At 38.5% G+C, this 26258-nt stretch overlaps 2 protein-coding genes across 10 annotated transcripts in view; one reads left to right on the top strand and one right to left on the bottom strand.

Moving 5' to 3' along the window:
* The window catches only part of LOC126404179 (Fc receptor-like protein 5), a 147154-nt gene that overhangs the window by 59913 nt on the left and 60983 nt on the right, over positions 1-26258 (top strand). For 7 of the 9 annotated variants that reach the window (XM_050067221.1, XM_050067216.1, XM_050067219.1 and 4 more), the window contains one exon: positions 6113-6415. In XM_050067221.1, the coding sequence (XP_049923178.1) occupies positions 6113-6415 (303 nt within the window). Of the gene's footprint in view, positions 1-2472; positions 2736-4515; positions 4771-5236; positions 5513-5653; positions 5930-6112; positions 6416-26258 lie in introns of those variants that run through there. The other 2 variants (XM_050067223.1, XM_050067224.1) reach the window with 2 other exon arrangements.
* LOC126404189 (high affinity immunoglobulin gamma Fc receptor I-like) overlaps positions 14641-26258 on the bottom strand; it is a 135071-nt gene continuing 123453 nt past the window's right edge. The window contains exons 3-8 of the mRNA XM_050067244.1: positions 16390-16509; positions 16253-16268; positions 16063-16151; positions 15685-15735; positions 15373-15432; positions 14641-14718 (exon numbers count right to left, since the gene is read on the bottom strand). Of these exons, the coding sequence (XP_049923201.1) occupies positions 14711-14718; positions 15373-15432; positions 15685-15735; positions 16063-16151; positions 16253-16268; positions 16390-16509 (344 nt within the window). The 3' untranslated portion in view covers positions 14641-14710. The remainder of the gene's footprint in view (positions 14719-15372; positions 15433-15684; positions 15736-16062; positions 16152-16252; positions 16269-16389; positions 16510-26258) is intronic.

Raw genomic sequence — 26258 nt, 5'->3', positions numbered from 1 at the left:
ATGCTCCTGTGGGTCTATGTGTGCATTTTAAAGATTTCAAGATTCAAGATTCCTACCAATGGGATGCGCCCAGGAAGCATTCTGATCAGATCCCCAAACCCCACTCAACTGACTACTACTCCGAGCTCCCTCCGGATGTCTGTGCTCCTCACCCTATCTACTCCGAGCTCCCTCCGGATGTCTGTGCTCCTCACCCTATCTCTAAGGCTGAGCCCAGCCACCCCACTGAGGAAACTCATTTTGGCTGCTTATATCCGTGATCTCATTCTTTCTGTCATGAAAAGTCGTTTACAATGTAGCATAATCATGGAAACAATAGGGTGTTCCCTCTGAACTATCAGTCATATTTGTATTTTTTTGTATTTTTTAGATACGGCTGAATCCCAGAATGTCACCTATTCATCGATTGACCTTAAAAACTTTGGAAGGAAGGGTGAGTACTCCAGATACACAGAATAACTAGAATATAGTTTATGTTTTGTCCTGAAGTGAAATATTTTATTTAATGGATTAATGTGATCATCTTAACAGGGAAACGCCATGAACCAGAGGAGAGCTGTCTTTACTCTGATGTGAAAATAGGAACTGCAGGTCAGTCGTTTACAACAGCATGCTCAAAGTTTGTATTGAAATGTGTTCTATCATTATACTGGAGGTGACANGATCATCTTAACAGGGAAACGCCATGAACCAGAGGAGAGCTGTCTTTACTCTGATGTGAAAATAGGAACTGCAGGTCAGTCCTTTACAACAGTCATGCTCAAAGTTTGTATTGAAATGTGTTCTATCATTATACTGGAGGTGACAACAGGTCAGCAGCTCAATTTATCCAAGTCACCATGGGCAGTTACTACTTACTACCACTGGGTGTCACTAGAGTTTTAAATTGTTAAATCTTATACACATCTATGGCCTTTTAAACTCATATGACTTTTTTAACTCATGGCATATTTCTAATTAAGTTTTTCATATTTAGTACATGGATATCAATAAGTATTGTGTGTCATTTCTGTATAACACACTTCCATCTCACAGATGTGGCAATAACTCTTAATGAGGTTGCACCATAGTACAGACATACAGAGAGCTGTGTTCATTACTGACATGGTTATTTTGTCTTTTGATGTGTTGTAAAATTTGTGCTGCCAGTTTCTTCTTTCTCCAAAATTATGGTTTATTGTTATTAATTTATTTGTATTGTTTGATTTGGCCTCACTGAATCACAGCATCAAAGGCTTTTTTTGGTAATTTTTGCCTTTATTTATTGTCGGGATGCACCGACTTTGAAGTTGTAGGCCTATATTTAAAATGACAATTTATTCAGTAGCCAATATCAGTGTTTTTATATTGCTGTTTATTTTGTTTTTGTTGTTATTTATTCCCCCTCTTTGTGCCAGGGAAACACAGAAATCTACACTATAAAAAAAATAACTTTTTAAGTAATATTCAATCAAACAAAATTATGAGAGAGAGTAGCTCATGTTCACAAATATTCATTGAACTTTCCTAGGCCTTGGAAGTAACATATTGGAGTTATTAATTAAGGGGTGTTCCCCTTTGAACTAAACGTACATCTGCTGCTATACTAGAGAGTACAATTTGAACAATTATCTTAAACAGGACAAATCAGTTTTTGTTATTTGAAGCATAAACAATGTCTCACATGAGTCCTAGCTATTGGCACACAGTAACTGTCAGAGGGGGCAGGGCTTCAGCTCTCGTCATGTTCGCTTCTAATGATGAGACTATTTCTGTTCTGCTTGAGTGCCTTCACTTCCTGTGGGTGATGTCGTGACCAAAGTTGAAACCAGAATTTCACCATAAAGGGAGGACATTTAAAGTTTCTGTACTAGAGCGATGGAATACTTTTCTCTGCAGTACTGCTGTTCAACTTTTTGATTTGAGCTAAAGAATGAACATTTTTTGAAGAATGAACATTTTTTCCAGCGTGGTGAGAGAACCCATGGATTAAAGACGTGAGTATGACACCTGTAATGTCAGCTGTCCACTTGAAACTGTACGCTGTAGACAGGTAGGCAGTTTATTCATTCATTATTCATTCATTCTTCTTGACTTGAACTATTTTATACAGCAGGCGTCATAGTAGCACAAAGAATTATTGACCCTTTGAGAGGCAGCAGTAGCCCACAGGATGATCATATCTATATCAGGAAGGAAATTTAAATGTNCAGTGACTTTGTTTGAAGAATTGTCGCCATTAATGAAAAAAATGATCATTCCTGTAAGTTTGATAATGTCTGATGAAGTTCCAATTTTTATCTCAGCACTGAATATACTCCTCTACTGTGGACATGCTCAAGGTAATTATACTTCTTCTTGTTTATATATTCACTGGAGACAAATATTCAACAACTGCATCACTTTTCACCATTTTCTGTGTGTTCTGTTTCGGCAGTGTTTAATTAATACAATAAAGAAAACACAATGCTTATGTTGGTTTCTAGATGCTGTGCTGACCATTGAACCAAACTGGTCCACTTTATTTACCAGAGAGTCTGTTACCTTCATATGTGACATGAGAGAAGGAGAAGAAACTGACTGGTATTATAAAACCGAGAGGGATCATCACGAATTTCTCCGCTATGGCTCAGTTAAGAGATCTACAGTACAATTGCCATATACAGGCCACAGTGGTGAATACCAGTGCGTTGGTGATCCCGAGCGCTCACCATATTCAAGAAAAGAAAGTAATAAAGTTTCTCTAACTGTATCAGGTAAGTGATACGTTTTACCACCATGACCAAGTTCACTTTAAGCATTTATTTATATATTTATTTATTTTTATCAGCCATGTTGATATGATCACCCTGTTTGACATAGTGCTAATACATACTGTATAAATATTAATCTTGTTTATAAACTAGTTTTACATTCAGAAACCTTAAAGTGGAGATAAAACACTTAACGACGTAGGCATTTCCCATTTACGGATTTTGTGCCTCCTCGGCCCTTTGCTTTGTGACCTGGAAATCAATCTTCATGTTCCATCTCGCAGGGTGTCCCAATTCCTAAAATGCATCTTGAGAAGCTAGGAGTGAGGAGGCTTGCTGGAAAAGCTAAATAGAAATATTTGTATAAAAAGTAGCCTCATCGATCTATCTCTCCATCTACTTATCTACCTACCCATCCCAACAACATTTGCAAGTCAAAGCTACAAGCACTTTTGTAAAAACAGACTGTGATCAAAATAAAATGCAAACACAGGGATTTTATTCCCGTTTGAAAATTTGCAGCTGCACAACAGTTGCACCTCCAAAACACTAGTCCGGCAGCGGGGTTTCTGTGAAGTGCTGTAAAGTTTAGTTGATTCAAAACACACATTAAACACACATTAAACATGGCTTAATAGAGACAATGTCAAACACAAGTACACAAATCAGCTTCACTATAACTCACAGCATTCACAGACAAACACTTGTCTTTATCTGGACACATTTTCCCCACAAATACAACATGCTAACGTTATTAGCACAAGTCTATGGCATTTAACATTGTATAACATAGCCTAGCAGCTAGCAGACTTTTATCCTCTATTCATATGAAACCAGGGTCAACAACATTTAACAAGGGAACTGTAACAAAATTCGGCTCCATAACAGCTCACAAGGTTCACTGACAAAACAACTGTCTTATACTAAACATGCTAACATTATTAGCACAAGCCTATGGCATTTTACATTGTATAAATTAGCCGAGCAATGAGCGGAGATTTCCTCTGCTCATATGAAGTCAGGATAAATCACACAGAAAACTTAAAATGCTATTTTTGTGGAGGCTTTATTGTCTTCACAATTTATTGTATTTTTGTGGAGGCTTTATTGTCTTCACAATTTATTGTTTCTTATCTGTGAAATAAGAGTAAATAGAAGCTTTGTTTCTACTGAGGGAAATGGTTTCAGCTTACAATAATAGACAGGAGGTCTGCGTCGCCGCACCGTGTAGTTAAATTTCTGGGTAGGTTCATGGCAGGTTACGGCTCTAAAAAGTGTTGCTGGAGACCTTGTGAGTGTGTGAGTGGGGCGGAGCTGTGCCGAGAGTGTGAGAGAGGAGAGACACACACTGGTATGTGTCATGTAACATGACTTGACCCTTTATCGATATAAACAGTGTTGTCTTAATTTTTATCTTGCTTGAAAATAAATTGATATATTGTATAGTTGTTGTATCGCCCAGCCCTAGGTTCATATAGTGATTGGCATAATTTACAGCTGTGTTAGAAACTTCTCTGATTGGTGGTTTCTGCCACTCTGTGGTCCGACTCTAGCAATTGCCATTAGTGACAGTAGAAAGAGGAGCAGGGACATGAGTTATTTCTCAGATTATCTGTCTCATGTACTTGTTTTAGAACATTGTGATCATTTCAGCAAATATGACACCAAAGTATTTTCATGAAAGTTTCCAAGTGTAGCTTTAAATTCAGTCATACTTTTTAAGACTTTTTTTTTTTTTTAATTGAGCTGATTTACTAAAAAAGGTATGACCTGTGTTCCACAGACAGAGATGTGATCCTGGAAAGTCCTGCATCCACTGTGTTTGAAGGAGAATCAGTGACCCTGCGCTGTCGACATCGTACTCAGACAAAGGAGAAGAATGCTGTTTTCTACAAAGACGGATCACCTATTGAAACAGACACAAACCATCAGTCAGCGATGTCTTCAGAAAACACAGTTCAAGTCATTTCAGATGGGAGCTCTTACATGTGTAAATTTGAGGACGAAGAATCTGAACCAGTAAAACTCAAAATGGAACGTAAGTAGTTTTCATACTAGAGTCTCAAAATTTAAAGAGCAGCAGGCATGTACTTTAGCATTTCCAGAGTGAAGTGGAGTGATGATTCCTCTGCATTATCTTAGAGACAGTGGACACTTAACAAAAGGAAAAAGAGAAAGCTGTGTTTAAATTGTCGTTCATTCTTAGAAGTGTGTTTGTGCTCACTTTAATCCATGTTAGGTTAATTTAACCAACAGCTTTAGTGGTTAATAAATGTTTAACAGAAGCATTGTTGCAACTGATTTCCATCAGTTTACGATACTTAAATAATATATTACTGATTTAAAAAGGTGATCAAAATAATTTGATATAATTTTCTACAGTAAGTTGTAGCACCACCAAGAATGCTGGATGAGATTATGTTATTCATTTTAATTATCTTTCAAACTGGACTGATTCACAGGGAAATAATGACCACTTTTATGTCTTTGTCTAAATTAAACAGCACAACCAAAGGCCAGACTGAGCAGATACTTTCCATCAGGGGGCAGTGTGACACTGACCTGCTCTGTGAGCCCATCATCATCATCATCATCATCATCATCATCATCTGGTTGGAAATACTTCTGGTACAGAGGCAATAAAACCTCTGAACCTCTGACCACAAAAGATGATGTCTTCCTCTCAAATGAAACAATCAGTGTCTCACAGGGAGGACTCTACTGGTGCAGAGGAGGAAGAGGAGATCCACTTTACTACACAGAGTACAGTGATCCAGTCGGTAATATGACATGGAATATAAAATGCAGAAAATAATATATATTATTAATATTTCTGAATGAGGATTAAGGCTAACACTAAAATGAGTTTGATGTTTAATCTTTTCTAATCTGTGTATTTGTGGCCTCTTGATCGTGAACAGTTACAAACAGAGCTGTTGTGACCCTGCGACCCAACTGGCCTGAGATATACTATCTGGAGACGATCGCACTTACATGTGAACTTGAGGATGGAGGAGACGCTGAGTGGGAGTATGAGTGGACGACATCCAGCTCATACAGACCTGAAAAACAAAAGGAAAACATGATTAGATATGCTTCGTCATCATACAACGGAGACTACAGGTGTGTGGGCACACTGAAACATGAAAAGTCTTCAACAGAGTGGAGTGATGCTTTCACATGGAGAGTATCTGATTGTAAGTCACATGTCATCAGTTGTCATTTTTTTTTATTTTGCTGAATGTGAAAAAAAGTTATTTTGGTATCTATATCTTAAGACAGTGCACCTTGACATTTGAATTATGATACAATCAGTGCATGTAATCCACCAACAATACATCAAAACATTTTTTTCATTCTGTGAAATCACTTTCCAACAGATAAACCTCAGCCTGTCCTCACTGTGTCTCCATTATGGCTGAGTCCTGGAGCCTCAGTAACTCTGAACTGCAGTGTTGAACATCCATCTGCAGGATGGAGGTTCTTCTGGTATAAGGCTGTTCCCAAACTGTCAGACAACTCCTACAGCTATGAGCTGATACCTGGCAGCATCAATGGGACTGAACAGGATTCCTACATTGTTGATGGACAGACACACACAGAAGGATATGTGTGCAGAGCTGGAAGAGGAGATCCAGTGTATTATACTCATTACATTGAACCTAAGTGTGTCTGGTCTGGAGGTAGGTTTAGTTTGAGTTTTTTTTAAATGCACTTGTTGTGACCTTTCCCTCACACCAGCATCAGGTCAATAGTTTAGTTCTCCAAACATCCTGACACATAATATTGTTGTCTACGTTTGTTCAAACCTTTGACTTTGGAAATCCATAACCCAATCTTGTAAGGCTTCTGCATTACATGTCAAGTCACAAACCATAATGTTTTTAAAAATGCTTTAAATTTCACTTAACAGTACAATGGTTGTATTTTATCTAAGGATTAATATTCCTTACTATTAGTTAAATGTTTAAGTTAATACGTGGTAAATTAACATCCAACAATTCTCTCCAAAATGCATTTTAGGCATCAGTTATATACTCACGTTTTATGTTTGCTCTCTTTTTCCTCTCTTCTTTTTTTGGGATTCACACTGAAATTTTGTACCCAGAGATCAGTAATGTACTGTATGCACGTATTTGTGCAGTCTATGAACTGCACGTTCCTTCACAATTTGCACACGTCACGTTTGCACTAATGGCATAACATGCACTGTGTTACACTGGTGCATGACTAAGAATTGTTTCAGCCTCAACTGTCAAAATGATTAAATTCACATTAAACCTGAAGGGTTGTTTCCATGGTGGAATTTTAAATTTTATTATATACCTGTATTGGTGTGATCCTTTGTGTCTATACTCCAGCATTTAAACAGATTAAAACCAACAAGGAAATCAAATGATTGTTGACTTTATGGCCTTTTTAGTTTTTTTTAATGCTTTGTCTGCTTTTTATGTGTTTTTAGATTCTCATTCAGCAGCGTCTCTCACAGTGAGTCCTGACAGAATGCAACACTTCAGCAGAGAGCCTGTGTCACTGAGATGTGAGGGAAACTCTGCTGAGTGGAGAGTGAGCAGGTTTTCTGAAGATGACTACCCGAGACACTGTTCTTCGTCTTCTTCTTCGTCTTCTTCGTCTTCTTCTTCTTCTTCTTCTTCTTCTTCTTCCTCCTCTTCTACTTCTTCCTGGGGGAACATGACTGGATCCAGATGCAACATGAACAGTCACTGGCAGAGTGGAGTCTACTGGTGTGAGTCTGAAACAGGACAGTTCACCAATGCAGTCAACATCACTATACAGTGTGAGTCTTAATTCATTTAAAAGATTTTGTTTCTGAAGTATTTTAACATTCTGTTACATAGTTTTGAAAATCTGAAGGTGACTAACATTATACAAACTGATTTTCAAAATGAGTGAAACTTGATGACCTTTAAAAGAGCTCATCAGCTTTGGTTCATTCAAGTATCATTTCTTAATATTATCCAAGATATTGTCAGATGGATTTTATTGCTCATTGACATCTTTATAACAATAATCATCTAACATTAATTTTATACTTGAAGTACCAGAGTTTTGAAGCTCTACTAGTCTGTAGCACACTGCCACAAAATCCACATTGGCTGCCAACAAATACCAATAATAATGAATGTTAATGTTTGAATACATTAAAATATTATTATAGCTGTAATTTTAACCATGTACATCACCATAGTGCCATATTTTCCAGTCTGATGAAGGTTGGCTGCTCGGGTAAATTGGCATTTTCTGAATGTAATTTCCAAAACAGTCAAAATTTTTGCTAAAAAGTCACATCCCCAGTCACCAGCAGCTGAAATGAAAGGACTGGTTTAAAGGTCCAGCATTTGATGACAGAAAGATACATTTACAGTAAGACAGGGATTTCTCAGTTACTGCATGCAGCTGTAAAATTAATTCAAACATTTATTTTCATACTGCATGCAGCTGTAAAATTAATTCAAACATTTATTTTCATAATGTTTCATCAGCTTGTTTAAGCTGCACCAGCTGATCTCTGCGACCAAATCTTTGTATTTTTTAATCTTTTTACAGACAGTGATATTATCCTGGTGAGCCCTGTCCATCCTGTTACTGAGGGAGATTCTGTCACTCTTGGCTACAAATTGAGGACAGAACACGTTCACTATATTGTGGATTTCTATAAAAATGACAGACACATCCCAAATGTTACTGGAAGGGAGCTGACTATCTCTGCAGTGTCAAAGTCAGATGAAGGCTTTTAAAAATGTAAAGGAAAAGATTCACCACAAAGTCGGAAGAGATGGACGTCACCAGAGAGTTGGATGTCAGTAAAATGTGAGTATGATTTAAAGAGTTTCTTCAGCATTGGGGCGTCGGTGGCTTAGTGGTAGAGCAGGCGCCCCATGTACAAGGCTGTTGCCGCAGCGGCCCGGGTTCGACTCCAGCTTGTGGCCCTTTGCTGCATGTCACTCCCTCTCTCTCTCTCCCCCCTTCACGCTTGTCTGTTCTGTCAAATAAAGGCTAAAAATGCCCCCCAAAAAAAGAGTTTCTTCAGCATTTTTTTGTAAAGCTGTGTTACGGTCCAAGATAGAAAGATTATAACTGAATTAGTCTGACTTTGTTTAGCTTTTTTTTTTTTTTAAACAGTTTAAACTGAAGTGACCCTTCAGACATGGTACCTTGACCCTAGGTCCGTTAACCATTTCCACCACAAACAGTACCCTTAAATGTGGGTGGGGTTGTTGTCACTCGCTGCTCTGTCCAGCACTCACTGTATTTCCTCGTAAACGGAACAACACCTGCACCTCGTTTATCGTCCACAGAAAAAGGTTGCACGGCGACATTTTCAGAGCAAAACAGAGCAGACTGCAGCGAGTGTCTCTCTCCGTGGGATATTTAAAAATAGCAGGTTTATGCATGTAGTCCTTCTCAGGCAAGCTCAGGGGTTTAGTGTTTATGGAGCCCACAGGAACAACACTCAACACAATGCTTTTTTTTTCTCTAAGTGAGGATTCGAATATACACAGTTCACATAATGTGGTCGAAATTAATATATATTTTTTTAAATGTTTGAAGATCCACTCACTACTTAAAATGTATGTCATCCAAGAGAGACAGAAAAAACTGAAGTGATGGTAACAGTTGTCACAGTGCAATTTAAGCTGTGTTGATTGATTATCGTCGTCATCAACTCATGCACTGAGTAACATTTCAAGAAAATGTTCCACCTTTAGAAGCTGCTGGCAGTCGGCCCAATAAATTGAGTTTTTTTCTGCTGCAAGAGACAGCAACATCCTTTATTTTTATAGTTATATTTTACAAATGTAAAACTTGCCACGGTATGAAGAGTGGTTACAAAACCAGCCACAACTCAGCCCTGAGCAGAATGACCGTCTGCTATTGACCAATCAACGAACTGCAGTGTTCACAGCTCCACCTTTTAGTACCAGCTCTGTGTGCTAGGTACCCCAACAGAGGGGGTCCAAAAATGGGGACGGTACAGAACGGTTCCATTGGTACCATCTACAACTTTTCACAGTGGAAACAGAAATAAAGCTTACCAAACTGAACTGAACTGTTCTGTGGAAACGGGGCTTAAATGTGCATGGTATGTGATCAGGGGTTTATAAAAGTGTATTTTTGTGTATGTGGTTTTCTACTTGTGCATTTATTTATGTGTAAATGTATTTTTGTATACATGCTTAGATTATGTTTGCATGTTAGTGTCTGTGTGCAACATATGATTCCTATGAATTAGCGCCCCACAAATGAGGTTGCGTCCTTAACGCACAGCTATGTAATTAACATAAAGTTACAGAGGTTAGGTTTAGGTAGAAAACATGGTATGGACGTACCCTAAAATGCCTTAAAGTTCACATGGTTCCGAACATGTGACACCAGCGGAAAGTAACGGGCAAATGTCTGTTTTTTGTGACCCCTCCACCACTCCAATCTGCCTCCTTATAAGCATGCTCGGGACTGCCTCCTTGTTAACTGCTGTCAGTGCATTGGTCACGTTATCGCAGAATTTTCAAAAAATGGTGGGATATGAACGAATTTGGGTGCATTAGTTTTTGTAGGAAAACGTACAAACAGTTTGTGAGAACAGTTTGATGTATGTTCTTATACATTTTTGGATATCAGTTATTGTTTTCTTACTCTTGGAGTTTTATTACTTCGGCTTGACTGGACCTTGACTGTGTTTATGTAAAGCACTTTGGGAAATCTATTTGTGAAAAGTGTTATATGAGTAAATATTAATATAGGTTATTTATTATAATTATGTATTTATTATTTATTTTAGCAGCGCCCAGGCTTGAAGGAAGCTCTCCATTTCCTGTGCTGTTGATTGTTGGGCCGGTTTGTGGAGTTTTACCGATTCTTCTCCTGCTGCTGTTTGTGTGTCGCTACAGAAAGTCAAAAGGTGAGAACTTTTACTTCTGATGTTAGACTGACTCTGATGTGATTACATGTACTGTAGTAACAGTAGAACAATTCACCATACAAAATAATGTAACAACAGATGTCTTTTTCCTCCACAGATTCATGCTTTGTGAGGTTGGTTCAACACTCTCTTCTCTCATTCTGAATGTGACAGTAGCACAGTGCATATGCTTTTTAAAGTCACTGTATTTACTTCATGTTTTGGATCCACCAGGTCTCAGAGCAGCAGTCGGGGCCCTGCTACAGACCACATGACCAACCAGGATGAAACTCAGCTCAAAGAATATGCTCCTCCTCTCCATGGTCAGCCTTAATCCTGATTAATTTTATGATTTATCATCAACTCTAAGACTAGTATTTCACATGTGATTATCTGTTTTGGTAGTGATGGCCAAATGAAGCCTCATGAACCAATTTCTTTATTTTCTGACCCCACCAGATGGCGCTCTTGGTTTAAATATAAAGGCTGAAGGACTTGCAATGAAGTGTGCTTTCAAACCTTTGTTGAACAGACAGTGCTATCTAGTGGCGTCAGAAAATAAAGACAGTGGTTCAAGAGGACTCATTTGGCCATCACTATGTTTTGGAATTATGTAGAATTTTGTATAATGTGATCAAAAGTTTTAGTATGACCTTGGCTTGATTTTCACTGCTCTGTAGGCGATGCTGTTCTCTATGAATCAAACAAAGGCTTTGAAGAACCTGAACATGGTAAAGTATAGACTTTATGTTTGACACTGAGCAGTTAGATATACTAGAATAAGATGATCAGGTGATTTATTGACAATCCCTTAAGTTTAAACAAATATCTATGTTTCAGGTGAATCCAACGATGTCACATATTCTGTGGTTGAGCTCAAAAACTACTTTATTTTATGGAGTGACAATTACATTAAACACTAGAGATGCCTTTGTAGACCAGCAGTACCTAAATAAAATACAGGAAGTTGTCTTTTCATGCATTCATCTGATCCTTCAAACAGGGAAGAAAACAGAGGAGCCAGAGGAGAGCGCAGTTTACTCAGATGTGAAGATAAGATCAGCTACAGGTACAGTGAAGTACAATAGATTCACTCTAACTTTTTATTGGGTACTGTCACAGTGTAATCTCTTCACACCACTTCATACCACTAGGTATGTCAGCAGTGTCTGCAGTGGTCAAATCCTACAGTACATAAAGAGCTCTCATGTACCCCCTGCAGTACTCCAAAGTACCCCTAGGGGTACCCGTACTCCACTTTTAGAAACACCGACCTATTCCTTTTAACACTGTAACCTGTATCATATTTCCTGTTGTGTTTTGTTGTGTACACTAAGATTATTTTAGATCATGTATGGATGCATTGCTAAAGAAGACAGTGTACATATCATTATGATTGTCTACTGGGGCATTACTGTTTAATGCAAAACATTCATAGGAAAATCACGTCCTGTAGCGGCGGATGAAACTGTTTATTCAGAGGTCAAACCAGGAAAAGCTCTTGGTAATAATACAGCATCAACAGCAGCAACACAATGTGCATTTTTGGATAAGTCACTATAGTGATTTATTTTACAGATACAGATAGTTAAATGGGTTAGAAATGGGAGTTAAATGTCATTGAGCACTCTTAATTCTTAAATAACCCTAACCTTGTTTTTCCTTTTGGTTTTCATCCAGATCAATAGAGAGATCTGCATCGACAAGACCAGCAGAATGGATGACAACATGAAGAACTGCATCAGTGTTTAAACAGTATTTGCTATTTTTATTTAATTATTGTGTGCAGCTCCGCTATGCAAATATCAGACATTATTCTGTACAGTTAAACTAATGGCAGGTCAGTCCAGTAGTTTGCTATCAGCAGTGTTTTTTATTTGTTCTTACATGATTTCCTGTACATAAGCAGTTTATTTATTTGTCTTTTCTCTGATTGTAGTGATCCAGTAAAGTCAAGCTTTTGTTAGGCGTATGTTTCTTTGATAGAAATCTAAAAACTTGCACAATTTTATGCAGATGACATGCTTTTATGTGTCAGTGGCTCTTCTCTTAATCAGGCCATGGAAAATCTACACACTGCTTTTGATACATTTCAGATCTCTCTCATCAAACGTGAGCTTCTTTTAAATTCTGGTAAATTTAAAACAAGTTTATACTGTCCTCTAGGTCACAGGTTCCCAACCTGGGAGTCCTGACACCCACTAAGGGTCACCAAAGCTTCACAGTGGGTTTGGAGGACTTCTGATTTTAAGGGGTGTAAGACAACTTTTTTTCTAAAAAAGATACACAGTAGGCCTATATCTTAGCATTTCATTTATTTCTGTGAAGATATCAATATATACATATATATTTAAGTGTATGATTGTTAAAAAAAAATAAATAAAAAGACATACAGACAGAATTGTAAAGAAAGTTACTGAAAATATCAAGAAAACTCACCTCTGATGCAATAATCAGGAAATACTCTTCAAAATTCATTTATTGTGTTCACTATTGGGTTAATTGTACAGAGTATCCTTGTTCTGTGTTGTTGTTATGCATTCAACATAATATCAATAAAACATGTCACTTGGTAAGGGGTCGTCAGTTTACTCAATGATAGAAAAGGGGTCTCTTAAGGAAAAAGATTGGGAACCACTGGTTACCCATAAATATCCAGCCTACTGTCCATATCCAAACCCTTCAGGGTTCTGCAATTGAAATTGTTGAATGTTATAAATCTTTGGAACTCTGGCTGGATACCAGACTCACTTTTAAGACCCATGTGGAACACCTATCAAGCAAACTGAGGGTCAAAATTGGAGTTTTGTCCAGAGACAAATCTTGTTTTCCTCCTGCTAGTTGAAAGACCATTGTTTAATCTACAGTCACATCTGCTCCTGATTATATTGTATATCTGACTGTATATATGCATGCTTCTTCCTCCACCTTAAAGCCTCTTGACTCAGTGTATCACAGTGCTGAACTTCAACATAGGTGGTACATTTGTCACACTCCGTTGCATCTTATATGAAAAGGTGGGATGGTCCTCCTTAACAAACAGAAGCAGCATTCTATCTTGTTTATTTACAAGGCTCTTCAGCAAAAAACTGCTGTGTTACCTCTGCTCTCTGATTCTTACTCTTCATAGGTTTCATTTTTAGACTAACAACTTCCCTACAATGTCAAGCATTATACAGTATGTGGTGAGACACTTACTGTGGTACAGTAAGTATTTTAAAGGGCCATTTTAATCATTTTCAACCTGAATGTTAATGCTGCAATGTAGTGAGGGCATGTGGAAATGTGACAAGCAAACCACAATTCATTTGCTTCTGCCCCACCCCATGATGTAAAACATGTCAACACTACACTACACTTAGTCATATCTCCTCATGAAGATAGGGTTGTTTACATTTGATTAGCTCTTTTTCAAGAAAGAAATAGCAATTACAAACATTGCTGACAGCTTTGTGCTGGAACAAGTTTATTGATGCATAAAATGCTCAGACATAAAGAAGACATGTTAAATCCATCCAGGTGAAACTAAAATACAGACAGTATCTAATCAAAGCATTAAAAATGGGAGAACAGAGGAAACTTGTATGTGTGACAGGATGAATGGTTTGATAACAGATCAAATGTTGTAAATCTGTAAAGCTTTTTCCATCAAAAACTGAAAAAGATGCTGACGTTAAAGGCGCTCGATCACCTGAAGCTCAAATATTTCAAACTGTTACTTTCTGCTGTTATTTGGAATAAACTGCATTTGAGGTTGTCTACAGGAGCTTTAAAAAACAAAGTGACAGTAAATTGTAAGAAGCAATACAAGACATAAATATTATAGAGAGACATGATATATTTATATATATATATATTTATAAAACTGTAATTATATGTGGAAAAAAAGCATTTGTGTTGATCCAGTAGAAGACAAAATAAAAACCATATAATGTATTTCTTTGAAATGATCTGCTACTAGATTAACTGTACAGAATGCTGTCTGATAAATACTGTTTAAACAGAGGTTTAGTTTATCATGTCATCCATTCTGTGGGTTTTGTTGATGCAGATCTCTTTATTGATCTGGAAGAAAACCAAAGGAAAAGGTGATTTAAGCTTATTTAAGAATGAATGGGTGCTTTTTGACATTTAACTCTGTTATTACACAACATGAAATGAAAACTAATATAAAAATAATAATATCAAAAACTGTAAAAGCTCTTGTACACTGTAATTATTAGGTATTTAAACAGTTTTTTTTGGGGGGGGGGGGGGGGGTGTTGGAATCAATAGTCAGCCTAGCGAGGGAGACTCCACCGCTATTTAGGTTCACCAAAATTTAGGAGAAGGCACCAGGTCATAGACGTATGACGCACACTTTAGTTGATGGAATGGTAAAACTTTTTTTGAGTGCATAGGTTACACATTTTTACCACTGGAAAATGTAAGAGTCACTTTAGGCCTACAGCAATGAAAAATGAAAATTGGAATGTTAAACAAAATAACATTCATTTCCATATCATTTTCCATATTGTTTGTGAGAGGCTAAAGCGCCACATGAGGCTCCAGAGCTGCAGGTTGCCTACCCCTGGTGAAGGATTTGACAATTGCTGACTCCTGGTGGTGGTATTAAAAACTTACAAGGCAGCACAGCATCTAATAAAATCTTACATTATAGAAAATAGAATTATATAGAATATTTATATTTAGTACAAAGTTTATTGTACTTGACTGTACCTGCAGCTGATCCTGTCGTCACATTTGAGTATTCGTTCTCCTCTGGCTCATTATTCCTCCCTGTTAAAAGAATAAGATGAATTCATGAAAAGACAAGTTACTGTACTGTATTCAGGGTACACTGGCCTACACAAGCATCTCAACTTTTGCATATTATTCTCACTACATAAAATGAAGCACGCACCCCTCTTAGCAATCAGTGCTTTTAAGATCAGTTACACAATATGTGACATCCCTGGATTCATTTAAAATCTAGATATTTTTCTTTAAACATAAGGGATTGTCGATCAGCCCAAAAAGTATCTACTGTACCGTGTTCAGGTTCTTCAGAGCCTCTGATTGTTTCATAGAGACAGACGTCACCTACAGAACAGAAAATCAAGGTATTAATAATTTTAATCCCATTATCTATTAACTCCCTAATCCTCTAAAACAGATAATCGACACTAGCAATGTTGGTCCTCAGCCCCGTTTCCACCAAACACTTTTGGTATGGTATATACCCCAAGAGAGGGGTGACCAAAAATGAGGACAGTATGGAACAGTCCCATAGGTACCATCCACAACTCTTTACAGTGGAAAAGGAAAGTAAAAATTACCAAACTAAACTCTGTCATACTGTACTGCTCGGTGGAAACGGGGATTTAGATTTAATTATGAATAATTAAATGAATCAGGTTTGAGGTTGACCGTGGAGAAGAGAAGCATAGTCTCTGCACTGAGTTTCAGCCTGGTTGATCATGTGGTCTGGAGCAGGACTCTGATTGGTGCTCTGAGACCTGGTGGGTCCAAAACATGAAGTAAATACAGTGGGTTTAATAAGGAACATGTAATGTGCTGCTGTTATGTTCAGAATGAGAGAAGAGAGTGTTGGACCGACCTCATAAAGCATGAATCTGTAACAAAAGAAAAAAAAAGACACTAACTGTGACATTGTTTAGTATTGCAAATTGTTCTATTGTTACTACAGTACATGTGATTACATCACAATCTGATATCAGCAGGAAAAGATCTCACCTTTTGACTTTGTGTAGCCACACACAAACAGCAGCAGGAGAAGAATCAGTGAAACTCCACCAACCAGCCCAACAATCAACAGCACAGGAAATGGAGAGCTTTGTTCAGACCTGGACGCTGCTATAATAAATGATTAATCAATAATAAAAAATCTTAATAATTATGTAGATAACACATTTCCTAAATGGATTTTTTCAAAGCACCAAAGAGTCAAAGTCACATCAAGCCTCAGTAGCAAAACTCAGGAGTAAAAACTTGAACATACTTTCTGCATTTAACCTCAGAGGACAACTGTGGTTATGAGGATGTGGTGGCAGTTTCATTCATACTACAGCTGAGGGTCCGCATCAGCCCTCAGCAGGTAAATGAGGGCTGGTTAACCGTCCTCTTACTGAAAACATTGGGTGAAACTGAAACTAAGAGGACGCCACTGGGTCCGGGGTGAATGTCGGTCGAAAATTCAGCTTAAAACTCATTGGCCGTGGCTAGGTTTATCACAGTGTTTTGGACTGGACTGGGGTGTGGAAAACGTGTACTATGCTACGTTTGCTAAAGGTGCTTACAGACCTAGAGTTGTCTTGCTTTGGTCTGAATCAGGGACCAATTATGTTGCAGAATTCCCTAGAGTTGGTTTATGTTAATTTCATCAGCATTTACAAGCGGACTAGATCAAATGCCTTTTTTTAGCGCTGCTCATCGTGAACTATATTGCTGTCATTTTTCATTTTAGTCAAACCATACAGTTTGAAAACGAGGCGCGGCTCCAACTAGAAAACAATGTTTTGATGCATTGGATGTGCTGAATGTGCATATTAAGGCAGTACAGGAGGAGGTGCACATTAATAATCCTCCAGGACTGTAACATGCTCATGTTTAACCCAAACAATGTGTCATGTGACTGCAGTTGGTTCAGATTGAGGTCAGAAACCAACCGCACCAGAGTTAGTTTGTAACCGGACGGATACCACCTCTTCAAGAAGGTCTCGGTCCGGTTGTTTTGGTGCACACCTGAGTGTGATTGCTGTGTGCACACCTGCCCAAATTAACCGCACTTAGGGGGCAAACAAACTTGAGTTCGATTGAACCGAACCAAACAGGGCAGGTGTGAAAGCACCAGAAGATGCTGCTGGGTCCGGAGTGAATGTCTGTGAATGTCTACAGTGTTTTGGACTGGACTGAGATTGGAGCAGTCAACGCGCTTGCTTACAGCCCGTGTGATCACAAAAACTGTCCTGCCCACGGACGTCTGCACAGGGGTCCGTGCAGAGCTTCACAGACATGAATGGATGACAATATTTACATCACACATACCAGAGCAGACCCTCGTGAAACTCAGTGAAAACATTTCTGTCACCAATTGTAACACAGTTTACAAAAAACAATCTATTTTTAAATCATACTCACATTTTACTGACATCCAACTCTCTGGTGACGTCAAATCTTTTCCTCTACATGAGTAAAAGCCTTCGTCTGACTTTGACACTGCAGAGATAGTCAGCTCCCCTCTGATATCTTTATGGATGAGTTTGCCATTTTTGTAGAAATCCACATTATAAGGAACTTTTTCTGTCCTGAATTTGCAGCCAAGAGTGACCGAATCTCCCTCAGTAACAGGATGGACAGGGCTCACCAGGATAATATCACCGTCTGTAAAATGATCAATGAATATGAAGTTTTGGTCGCAGAGATCAGCTGGTGCAGGTTAAACAAGCTGACATATATTAAGCAGGTGTCTATAAACTAGCAAAAACATTATAGTACTTGTGCCAAATTCTCCTGTTGACATAATTTCCGTGCAGATCAGCCTTAGACCAAGCCCTTTATTTCAGCAGGTAGAGACTGAGCACAGGAAACATTGACGTTTGGCAAAGTATATACAGTTCATGCCAATTTACACAAACAGCCAACCTTCATTATACTGTATGTTAGCACACACAATTTGACACTATTTTAAAACGATAAACTCGACCCACCAAGGTTGAATCTACAGGACATAGAATAAATGACTTTGGTTTTAGCCACCTACAAATAAAACTATATAAAAGAAAGTTGAAATTAGTCTGATACAAATAATGTGATTTACACTCACTGCTTTCAGTGATGTTGACTGCATTGCTGAACTGTCCTGTGTGAGATTCACACCAGTAGACTCCGTCAATGTTCTGTGAGCTACGGATGTTGCATGTGTTTCCATTCACTGTCCCCCAGGAAAAACAGTGTGTCAGGTAACCGAATTTAGAAAACCTCCTCACTCTCCACTCAGTAGAGTTTCCCTCACAGCTCAGTGACAGGGAGTCAGAGGTGAAGTATTGCACTCTGTCAGGACTCGGTGTGAGAGACCCTGCTGAATGAAAATCTGAAAAACAACACACATAGGAAGTAAAGCATTAAAAGTAATGTTAGACAACAATAATGCAAACGATCCTGTTTTTATTCTCTTTTAACTGTTGGTCCATAGAAGCAATGGATCATACCAATACATGTTTATAATAAGATTAAAAATACAACTAAATGTCCAGTATTCAAAGTTTGAGGGGGAAGAGAGAAGGAAAAACAAGGACAAACTGAAGGAAGTACGAAGGAGGATTAGAAAAGAAGAACTAAGGACAGTGAAAATGACAGAAGGAAAGAGGAAAATCAAAACAGAAAGTACTCGTGCCTTGACCTTAGACATATTTAACTAAATGTATTTGTTTATTTTTCAGATTCCTGGTGGCATGTCTTAACATTAAACACATACAGTGCCCAACCTAGCACATTCGGCACACGAGGCAATCCCATCCATCCATTTTCATCCTCTTATCTGAGGCCGGGTCGTAGGGGCAGCAGGTCAAGCAAAGCACTCCAGACATCCCTCTCCACAGTGACACTTTCCAGCTCCTCCTGGGGTACCCCAAAGTGTACCCAGGCCAGATGAGATAGGTAATACCTCCAGCGTGTTCTGGATCTGCCCCGTGGCCTCCTACCAGTGGGACGTGTCTGGAGCACCTCTAATGGGAAGTGCCCCTGAGCCCTATTAAATCAGATCCCCGAACCACCTCAACTAACCCCTTGTGATGCAACGGAGCAGCGGCTCTACTCTGAGCTACCTCCAGATATCTGTGCTAACCCTATCTCTAAGGCTGAGCCCAGCCACCCCACAGAGGAAACTCATTTTATCGCTTGTATCCGCGGTCTCATTCTTTCTGTCACTACCAAAAGCTCATAACCATTGGGGGAGGGGAGGCAATCCCCTTAGTTATTATTATTGTCCTTATGTTTAATAATAATAAGAATAATTGTATAAACGAATATTTATAATATTTTAGAGAGTAGGGGGATTTTGGCGCCACCCAAAACAGCTGCCTATTTTGCGCATAGGAAATTTCTACAGAACACACATGTTGAATAGTGTATGTTTCCCAACAAGCAAGGAAAAGGCAAAATAAACCTACCCCCAGACCAGACAAACTTGGGTCGACTGTAAAGAGTATAATACACTGGATCTCCTCTTCCAGCTCTGCACACATATCCTGCTGTGTGCGTCTGACCATGAACAATGTAGGAATCCTGTTCAGTCCCATGGATGCTGCCAGGTAGACGCTGAAAGCTGTAGAAGGAGTTGTTCGACGGTCTGGGAGCAGCCTTATACCAGAAGAACTTCCATCCTGCAGATGGATGTTCAACACTGCAGTTCAGAGTTACTGAGGCTCCAGGACTCAGCCATAATGGAGACACAGTGAGGACAGGCTGAGGTATATCTGTTGGAAAGTGATTTCACAGAATGAAAACATGCTATATATTGTTGAAGTATATGGACTGCTTGTATCTTCTATCTATGTCTTCAAATATATATTCAGCAAAACAAGAAAAGACTTGTATGATATACTGTCGGATACTCTCAATGTGGAGAATTGTCTCGAGTGAATATATATAAAAAAGAAAGTTGTATGGTTACCTTGAGCATGTCCACAGTAGAGGAGTATATTCAGGGCTAAAATACAGTTTGAAACTCTTTCAGACATCATCAAACTGACAAACTATTAAACACTATACGATAACATCAGGCATTTAAAAATATTTTTATCAAAAGAAACTACAAGCAGAGAAATTAACTGATGTACTCACAGAAAAACCCCAGCGCACCAGGCAAAGTGTGTCCCATCTTCACATTCAGCACTGACGCTCTGTCACTCTGCCTCAGAGAAATCCTCCTACTTTGTATTCAGCTTGAAAATGCAGCAATCGAATCTGAAGTTTTCTGAAACTTCCTCTTCTGAGAGTAGCATGTGGTTTGACCACAGGATATTTTGGGCACATATCTAAGATATAAGTCAGTTGAATTTAATCATCTCATCTTAGAGTGGTGGCACCAAAATTGATCAGAATAAAACCTTGCAATGCTTGAGCAGTCTTATGTAGATTGCACACACCAAACACAACCTAAATCTTTTTTACCATATTCCTTTTGTGGATATTTTATCATAGGCAGAGAAGTGTCACAGTGGGCACTGTTTACCTGCCATACAAGTCATCTTCTCAGCTCATTCAGTAGTTTTCCACTCTCCCTGCCTCTCCACCACACCCACCTCATCATGCTGATGATGCTGCCTCTCACCTGTGGATCATTAATTCCTGTCACTATAAAGACTCCCGCGTCACAGACTCTTCGTACCAGATTGTTCTTCGCCTCCATGCAAGACTTTCCAGTGTTGTTTCTGGACTGCTTCCTTGTTACTGACCCTGCCCGTCCTTGGTTGTCCAGTTTCATCTGTTCCCCGGTAAACCACTCTGCCTTCTGTTCTCGACCAAGAGTTCTGCTTCCACTTTCCCAGCTCCTGTTCGCTTGTTTTCTGCGGCTGTCTTGAGAGACCATCACCCAGCTCTACCAATGGTCTTCTGTGCTGTGGATTGCTTCACTGTGTGGCTGCACATTGCACCTTTTTGTGGATCCCAGTCTTCATCTGGCTGACAGGCTCTTCCCTGTCCATGGGCGGCTTTGCGTCAGAGAGACTGTTTTGCCTGTGAGTATTCCTGGTTTTTTGAATCCTGGCTCTTCTGACATTGCTCTTTGCCTGCCCCCCCATGCTAACATTGTTGCATTTTCATTCACTATAAAGTCCTCAACAAAAACAGTGAGTTTGTAAAATATGAATCATTTTCATATAATGATCATTTTCACAGGTAAACATGATGATCCAGTGGAGAGCTCCGACTGGTAACCTGAATCCAGATCTGAATCCAGATTTAGCCACAGGTACAAACATTTATGTATGACTGTATATAGTGAAGTACCATTAAATTTGTGTAAAATCACACATTTATAGAATAGTATAATGTCATTAATAAAAATTTTATAGATGAAAGGGGTCTAAAGTGGCACTGCACAAACTCCGGTTTTTATGATCTGCAAGTAATTTTCCCTTTTCGCATTGTGTTGCTTCTGTAAAACACTAATTCTAATTTCAAATGTATAAAAATACTTTGTGGAAACTAAAGAAGACTGTTCATTTCGGGGTCTAACTGGGAACAGCCTTGGTGGCATTGTATGATCAGTGCTGATTTATCAAATACATTGTGAAATAATGACGTAAAATGTCAAGTGTGAATGCTTACATCTTTATCTTCACACTACAAATACAGTCATTTACACAGAATTATGACTGTCCAGTCAGCTACCCACTTATTTGTATCTTTCTTGGTAATTTATGAGTTCATTTTTTATTTAGACCTGCTGTTCCAAGACTGAGGAAGTGTCATCAGACTTTTACGTGCACTTCCTCAGTAACAGTGATCTAAGACTTATGGTATTCAGCTGCCATTAACCAACTGACAATTGATTTTTTATTTTTTTTTAAACTTGAATTAAATTGATTTTAAAAAAAACAAATACAGGTTTGAGCTTTAAAAGGTTTTGACAAACACGTTGAGCTTTAACATATTGTTTTTATTTGAATAAAGTCATAAGTTTTCATGCTCATTGAAATGATATATTGATGTACAATCTTGCAGGCAAGAAATTCAACTGTTTTCTCACAATTGTGAAATGGATGTTAGCCCAAACTTTGCCAATATTGAACTAGCTGTGTGTCATCACAGTGTGTGCAGATGAACATTGTTTGACTTTCCTCTGAGCTCCCTGCACTGGCAGCACAGGGGTGAAGCCAAACACCGTTCATCTGCACTCACTGTGATGACACACAGCTGGTTCAATATCAGCAAAGTTTCCCTTTATATTCATTGTCTTGTGTGGCGATCAGCAGTGATGTGGTGGTTCACTTTTACACTGTGATCTGTAGCCTATAGTTCGGCTTTAGCTTCTAACTATCTTTGTCTTTTTAACCTGTTGTTGCTGCTGAGTCAGTTTGACATCCTGGATATATCCTTCAAACACAGACTGTAGACCCCTCTGTCTGCTTCTCTCTGGAATCACTGTTTCATTTCTCCAAAAATATGATCGTATTTCTTCAGGGAGTGCAGTTAGTTACAGTGTGGGCTCCATGCTTACTCTGACAGCTTGTTGGACCATCACAAAGGGGCGGGGCTTAGTGAATGGTCAAATGTTTGTGTTATTGTTTGCTAGCGTAAGTTAACATACTGTAAACTTCAATAAGTGGCCCGGGCTATTTGCTTAAATCACTGAAATCAATGGGCCTATATTTAGGAAAGGCCTTTAATTCCTTTCACACAAAACTGTTGCTCAGCAAAGATGGGGAATATGATAAGATTGTATATTTACACCAATTATGAATCATTCATTTGATCTAGCTCCGACAGAGAGAGTGAGTTACAGTACTCGAGGATTATGGCACCCGGCATACCGACACAACACCACTTGACATCTAAAGAACTTTTATAAAAATTAACTGCTTGGCAACCAGACCAGGCCTCTAATTGAGACAGGCCTGTATTTGTCAAAATGTGTAGCTACACCAGGCTGGTAGAAGGGACTGGGTAGTAAATTGGGACTAGGCTTTTAAATGAAGTTTCACAGTATGTACGTGCTAGTTGGCCATTAGCTGTAGTCTTTGTGATGTGTTCAAGTGCAACTTTTTGGCCAAGAAGCAACAGCTGGCCTTGATTGCCACTAGATCTTTGATGTTGGTTTGGTGTGTCTGTGCTCTCACAGTTTAACAACACAGTATTCCAATGGCACACGTATTTTGTATATTTCTAAAGTAATTTGTTGCATGCAAACAGATCTGATGTTAATGTGATGATGTCACTGTCTAAACATGTATCCAGCAACGCATTTTGTAGGTGTGAAAGGAAGTTGAGTTTTAATTATCATATCTCTGACAAGCAGTACCTTGGCTTTTTTCCCCTTCGGCTCTAGTTGGAACAAGAAATAGCAGTTTGATATTCGGGTTATTGCTCTATGTTTTATGATTTTTAGGGCAAAGTTATGAGAGAGAAAAAGATGTACTACCGTCTGAACAGAGTGCTTGCTCACTTCTCCTTTGGAGACAGTTTATATTTAGCTTAGAATTCAGTTGCAACTTCCTGTGCATGTAGTTGTGACGAAACTTCATCTTAATGGAAAAATTTACAGACTAAGCTTCACGGACACCAGTGATGTCGTAAACTTACATTCCTACTTTGTTTTTATATTTAGATTTTTTTTTTTTTTTACTTAAGGTAGAAATACATCTTTAAAATTACAACTTGCATGGGATCTTTTTTTATGTCCTTTGAGCTAAATTTCGACAATATGTGACCTAAGCTGTTGACACAGATGTTTTTTCTGATGAAATCTTGCCACCAACACTTTCGAGCAACACTATTACATTGTGTTTCATGTTGATCTTACTGAATGCTTGTATTGTTTTTGAAATTAGCCAACATACAAATTAGAGATGTCAGTTTAGGTTAATTTTGCTTACGATAGCACGACACCTATAACCTGGTAACTAACAGGTTACTCTTTAAGGGAAAAAAAATCAGTGTGAAACACAGGAGACCTTTCCTTTTAGTCTGGTGCTTCATTGACTCATTGAGGTTTAGCACCTCATTTTAAAATGCTATTCATTTAGAGGTGGTGAAATTTTAATATTTTGTGATATAATGTTGCCTTTTCTTTTCTTTTGGCTTTTTAATATTTTGTGATATAATGTTGCCTTTTCTTTTCTTTTGGCTTTGCTTAGAGACAGCTGGCTATCCATGTTAACATGCAGAAACATAGTGCCCACTTCCCATCTTCTGGTCTCCACTGGTTAGCTAACGTTAGCCTTATAGATGCATGGTTTGTCCTGGGTTGCCAACTTTGGATACTTATTGATTATCCATTATTGCTGTCTGACAAACAGAATACACCACTATGATAGATATTATACAATGCAAAATGTCCAGCAATTATTTCTAATAATTACTTAGTGCCATCCTAGTTTTGTCGCAGGGACCATTTGATGTTATCCATGCTGTCTTCATATCCTCATGCCAAGTGTAAACAAGTCAAAGTATATGATCAAACCCAGTGTAGTGGTGTGAGTTTTATGTAGTGGAGAAAAAAAGGAAGCTACGATGGATGAAACTAAAAGCCTCTGATCTTATATTCAGATGTTATTTAACTTCTTTTCCCCCACACCTCTCCATTTCAGAAGCAGAGAGCAGAGTTTCAATGCTGGATGTGAGGGTGGGGCTCGCTTTGTTCTGTGTGCTGTTGTTATTCTGTACGGATTAATGAGAATGTAGTGAGGAGAACAGATTATCAGATGTTTGTTCAACTCTATTTTGAAATGCCTTAGGTTATAATCTGATAGATGAGCCCATGTAATTAAATGAGCAATATTGTGTGCAATGTACTTATAGCCTACTCGTGAAAATCCGCTGCGTGGTCAGTGGCCCTACACATCGAAATATGATGCTCTAGATACTTCTCCAGTATCAGGTTAGGATACTCAGGGACAGTGTGTCAATTCACTCTCATTGCATGCAGGATCTTTTCAAAATAAGTGTCTGCTTTCACAGGAAATGTACAGTTTTCACTTGATTCATACACACAGACTTTATAGAAAATAAACTTCCAATATAGGTTTACTTAGTTTTAGGTTTACTTCTTTAAGTCTAGGCAACAAAAGCACATGGTAATGTTCATAAAAAAACATCACGGTTTGGCTTAAAATAAGTACATTTGTTACTGACTTAACTTCACGTGAGCATACTACAGGACTAAAGGTAGGATTTAGGAGGGATATATTGGCAGAAATGGAATATAATATATTAAGTATGTTTTCTTTTGTGTATAATGTCCTAAAAAATGCCATTTATATCTGCATAGGGGGCGGATCTTTGTCTTTATTGTTAGAGACCCCTTCACGACAAAAAACACTTGTCAGAACCTCAGAAAAAAGGTGAAACTGCTTTATTTAGTGTTTTACAGCTTTAAATAATTGGTTTGTTTGTTTAGGAGAGGAAGAGACATCTGCCGATAATTTGGCTCCCAATAAAACCTCCTGAACATCTGGGCCCGGTTGTTCAAAAGTAATCTGGCAAGATTAATCGAATATATGGAATGAATGAATGTCTGAATATATGGAATGAACCTTGAATATATGAAATGAATGTCTGAATATGGAATGAACCTTGAATATATGGAATTAATGAGTTGTGTCTGATGACGTATTGCGGTAAGCGAGTTGTGTGATTTCCGGTGTTTCTGTGACAGTGTCTCTGTACTGTTCTCGTGAATTCTACTAGCCTGCTTTCTGCTTTCTCACTTCAGTTGCTTTAACGTCTACTTCAAGTCTTAACCCACACTGGTTCTGTTTAAGCACTTATAGCTCTCCTCCTTTCTACGACTTTCTCGCTAATCTCTTAGCTGTTGTTTGCACGTTACTAGCCTTGGTAGCTACATTAGCTTTACAGTTAGCGATGGCTTCTCCCTCTGCTCT

Source organism: Epinephelus moara, chromosome 17 (genome assembly GCF_006386435.1).
Source record: "Epinephelus moara isolate mb chromosome 17, YSFRI_EMoa_1.0, whole genome shotgun sequence".
Classification (NCBI taxonomy): domain Eukaryota; kingdom Metazoa; phylum Chordata; class Actinopteri; order Perciformes; family Serranidae; genus Epinephelus; species Epinephelus moara.
Note: the sequence above shows the minus strand (reverse complement) of the source record. Positions and strands in the feature narration are given on the sequence as shown.